Here is a 5,219-nt window from a genome sequence, read left to right on the forward strand (position 1 = left end):
GAAAAACATTTTTCTCTAATGTCAGCAAACAATTTGTACTCTGCATGTCCTAAAAAACAGAAAAGTCATTTGAGATTATACGCTGCAGATAATACTGAAGATGCTGGTCCCTCTACGTTTAATATGTGCAATACTAATGTTTAAATTATTTAAAAATAAATAATGTCTTTGAATCTCTTAGTTTGTCATGTTTTGAGATGTGCTAGATGAGACTGATTAACAGTCGTCAAGAGTCGCTTCTTTTTATCTCATTCTTTAACTGTGTTAAACAATCTGTGTCTCTTCTATTTCAATGTATTAACATATTCGTGTGTCTTTTCTGTGTCCTGAATGATGTCCTTATATATCAAACTGCAACGTTTGAGAGTCTATCTGTTTTACTGCAGCTGTGCTATTCCTTTATATTTAAGTACGTATGCAACTAAAACGTATGAAGTAGCAAGAAGCTATTTTTTATAATAGATTATGTTGCATACAAACCTGCTAAAATTGCACGAATGTACAAATAGAACACATGTTCTTTCGGTAGCGTTAATGATTTATCTGCTGTGTTGCAGTTATGCGATATTTGATCACCTACGTGATCAAACTGTCATATCGACATATCATGTACGAAAGAAACGATATAAACTTTGTTAGATCACGAACGCATCATCGCGCTATTCATCAAGACGGATTATGTTACGTACAAATTTGACGTTTCCAAATAATGTGTGAATGTACAATTTAGAATACATGTTCTTTTGATAGTGTTAATAATCCGTGCTAGTCATCACAAAGAATTATGTTACACAAATGCGGCGTTAAGAACATACCATTTATGATCGAAATATTGCAGTCAATTGTCAGTGTTTGCTAAATAATCAAAACGTTTCTAAAGAATGGCTGCTTTTTGTCCAATCAAATTAGATGAAGCGGTGGGGCAAATAGTATTTAAGAGTTCTGTTATTTTCGCGTTAGTACATCAATCGAGTCTTATTACGACGTAAAGAAGAAACAAGAACTGTCGTAAAGAAGAACTTAACAACGTAAACTTAAGAACGTAAGTACCTAATTTGATACATTTTCGCGTTTTCTTGTCTTGTTTTTTTTATCTGATAGCTTATTATCTCTTTCTATAATGTTTAGACCATGAAGCTGCCACCAGAAGCTGAATGGAACGAGATGGAAGAAAGGGATGATTATTTCGATCCGATCGATGATGTTCGACCACTAGATCATCCTGAGACCTATCATGATCTGCTTCATTGTGTGTGCCTCCATATTGCCGACTCACAGGTGCAAATGTTTTATCTGGAATAATGCATACCGCGACGACGAATGTGCGTGAAATGTTATGAGCAACAACCAATGAATTTATTCGTTGCATGTACAGATACACATTGCCTATACAGCACGTTAGTTTTTCTACCGTGGGCAATGCACTGTATGATATGCGCTAAATTATTGTTTAAAATTGATGGACCATCCTATGATTGCAGAGCGTGTATATTGGAATATGTGGAGAATAAAAATCTGTTACAAGCAGAGGGGAAAGTCTTTGTGAACGAGCAATGATGACAAGAAAATGAAATATATTGTATACTATGTACAATATGTAATTACGTATATTATGTATTGTGTTGAAATGTATATTATGTACTTATGTATAGTATGTGTGTGTGTGTGTCTCATTGTTTACTTTTATAATATCAGATAAACGATTTTAATAAATACCTTTATTTCTGTACCTACATTATTTTCTTAACAAGTTACTGGGACACTAGAAAAAGAATGGCGCTGACGAACGCAACACGTTAATGTATTTGTGTATCAAAAATATAAAGTTACGTGACAATGCGCAGTAATATCACCTGCACATCATGTCACTATCATTTTTTGCTATTTAATCAAACTGACTAAATAACTCTATTTTTATATCTACATTACATCATATTATTTTTTTCTTAACAAGTTACTGTGACACGAGAAAAAAAGAATCGCGCTGACGTACGTAACACGTTGATACACTTGTGTATCTAAGATATAAAGTTATATCGCAATGCGCAATAATATCACCTGCATACTATGTCACTATTATTTTGCTAATTAATCAAAATGATAATAGAAAAAGGGCTACCTCTTGCCCAATCAACTTAGAAGAAGCGGTGGGGACAATAGAATATAAGAGCTCGTAGTTCACATATCTACATCAGTTCACGGAGATAAAAGGAGACTTTATTTCACAATGACCAAACAGTGTAGTTTGGATAATTGCCAAAAGGAATATTGCTTCGAGTCTTCTCAAGTAGTCACCTTCAAAAATTGGCCATGTTCGTGGATGAAGCCGAAAAAACTAGCAGCTGCTGGATTCTATTATACGAGCAGAGACGATAATGTGAAATGTTTTGAATGTAATCTTGAAATCAGCAAGTGGGAAATAAATGACAATCTAATAGCTGATCATAAACGATGGTCCAGACAATGTCGACTTGTTAATAATTTACTGTGCGGATACGTATCTATCAGTGTGGATCCCAGCACAAATTCAGCAAAAGAAATGGATGTGTGCACATCTTTTATACCTGTGTCTAGTTCGGATGATGTCATCAAAGATGAAACATCGAACATCCACAGTTTGCTAGTTACGAAGCTAGAATCCACACATTTGAAACATGGCCGAAATCTTTAACTCAAACAAAAGAAGATTTAGCAAATGCGGGCTTCTTTTACACAAGAAGAGATGATCAGACGTTGTGCTACTATTGCGGAGGAGGATTGAGAGATTGGAATCCGAAAGATGTTTCCTGGGAGCAACACGCAAGGTGGTTTGAATATTGTCCGTATATGATTACTCGCAAAGGACGTGATTATATACGCAAAGTCACAACAGAAACATACTGTACATGGGACAATCCATCTGAGGAATTACATGAAGCAGATGAGAAAGTAAATAGAGAACTTAAAGTATTGTGGCGGCAGATTGTATCACTATTATTAAAGTTATGTTATGTATAATATATATAACGCCTCAGCAAACAATTTGGTTGTGGGATGTTGTGGATTTGTCAAAAATCGCTGGCGGAATTTAATGCCAAAACCATAGCCTACTGTGTCCTCAGTAGGATATGGTTTGGCGATTGAATCTGTCCAACACGTAAATATGCCAAAACGAGACCAAAATCGTAACAGATCTTCCACTAGCAAAGCGAAGCCAAAGTGAGGCACCAAATCCACAACAGGTTTGGATTCGTCTGTTGGCGCCAAAATATCGCCAAATACAGAACATATCTGTTATCAAAACTGTCAACAGAACATTAGCAAATACAGAGCAGATCTGTCGTCAGAAACGTCGACAGAGTGCTACCAAACGCAGACCAGATCTGTTGCCTAGAATCCACTTGGAAGTGGAATTACTTACTAAAAAACAAAAAAAGAAACCCAATGGTATATTGCCTTGTCGGAGGGGAATTAATTCGAGATTTCACTAGAATTAATTTCTGGAGACCTGATTCAGCTCGCCGATTAACCGATGAACTCCATTGAAAGGAACCGCACCTGAAAAACTCATAATGTGATAGCGGGATTTAAACTCGAGATCTCCATATTCACAGCCCCTGCACTCAGTCCGCGAGACCACTTGTGTTCCTTACTAACATATAATTATTTTTATCTATTTATTCTCAAGCTATCCTACATTTCATTTATTATTTATTTCAATTATTATTTTATTAAAACTATAGAAGTACAATGTACCTGCAACAATAAATAAAAATACTTTTCTTATTATTCTTAAATATAATTTAAAGTACATTTTTACAACGCAAACAAATTTTTTGTTGATATATACTGATTACACTGTTCTCAACACATTTTTGAGACCTGAATATTAATAAAATTAATGTTAATTATGTATGTCATTAATATTAATTATGTAAAATTAATGTTAATTATGTATATTTAAAAAATCGTACAGTAATAAATATAAATTCACATTATAGATAAAAAATAGCACTTTAATGTGGTGTAAATACAATTGTAAGAAAAATTTAGTTTGGCTGCAAAAATATGATAAATGTAGCCAAAACTGCCAATTTTGATACATTCCCTTACAAAAAAGAACTACTGGCAGTAATATATTGCGGCAGTGATACGAAAAAATTACTGGCATTCTGTGTAATTGCCAGTAATATTCTCAATGATTCCTGTAATATCTAATAATATTCTTATGTCATTGTCAGTAATATTTATATTATTGACTTTACTTATATGTAATCGGTAGTAGTTCTTTTTCGTAAGGGGTAATCTCAAATTTCTCTAAAATTTGACGTGCTAAGTCAATTTCGTCGCCGGATTCGTTTTCGGTGACCAAGAATCTATTAGAAAACACGTTTCCTAATAGGCAAATTGTGAAAATATTGCACAAAAATAGCATCATGACTAACGACGATTTTGCAATGATTGCACTAAAATGATTCGCCATAACGCAATAATTTTGTCAAAATAAAATTTTGTAAATAATATTTGTCAAAAGTTGCGAAAGAGTCGTTATGCATTTTTTTAAGTACACACATGAATTAAGTTGATTTCTTTATATGCAATTATATTTCTACATATTTTAAACATCACATAGCTGAAATTTTTTTCTCAATTATTGAACAATTTCTTTTTGAAATTAATTTTGCAAATATACTGCTAAGATGATTCACCATATCATTATTCCTTTGCCGAAATAGTATTTGGAAACTAATTTTGCAAACAACTACAAATATTTTATAAAAGATTAATGTTTTTACATCTATTTCCTAAAATATGTCTGTATAATTGCAAATTACAATTTTAGTGCAAGATTTTGTCACATAATTTTGTGGTTTCTTATCAGGGTTGTTTATTCAGGTTTTGATTGACAATTGCATTTTTCTTCCAGACTGGAAATTTCTGCACTGTTCTCTAAGTATATTTTAAATTAAGTATATTTGATCAATATTTAATAAAAATCGAATGAAAAATCTACCTACTGATTTATAAGAAAAGGACTGCTTATAAGAAAAACTGCTTTCTAAAGTATAGTTTATCAATAATGCATCCGCAGGAATTTGTGTGACCATCGTCTAGCTTAGTCTAGTTGCTACGTGTAGATTCTAGAACTTTCCATGTTTATTTTAAGTGTCATAAAAAACTGACGGTTAGCGATAAAACCGTGACGCACCATCGACCCTTCGAAATACCTTACCATATAA

General features: G+C 33.1%; 1 protein-coding gene across 1 annotated transcript; it reads left to right on the forward strand.

Annotated features, from left to right (window-relative positions):
- Window positions 1-2,227: 2,227 nt before the first annotated feature.
- LOC109863215 (baculoviral IAP repeat-containing protein 2-like) lies at window positions 2,228-2,671 on the forward strand. The gene has a single exon (XM_020443436.1). It carries the CDS (start codon window positions 2,228-2,230, stop codon window positions 2,669-2,671), a length of 444 nt encoding a protein of 147 aa, XP_020299025.1.
- Window positions 2,672-5,219: the final 2,548 nt, after the last annotated feature.

The sequence above is a fragment of the Pseudomyrmex gracilis genome, unplaced genomic scaffold (genome assembly GCF_002006095.1).
Source record: "Pseudomyrmex gracilis isolate BER0280 unplaced genomic scaffold, ASM200609v1 scaffold_3646, whole genome shotgun sequence".
Taxonomy (NCBI): domain Eukaryota; kingdom Metazoa; phylum Arthropoda; class Insecta; order Hymenoptera; family Formicidae; genus Pseudomyrmex; species Pseudomyrmex gracilis.

Coding starts and splice junctions, on each gene's coding strand:
- LOC109863215 (XM_020443436.1), top strand. CDS start 2,228: ATGACCAAACAGTGTAGTTTGGATAATTGCCAAAAGGAATATTGCTTC.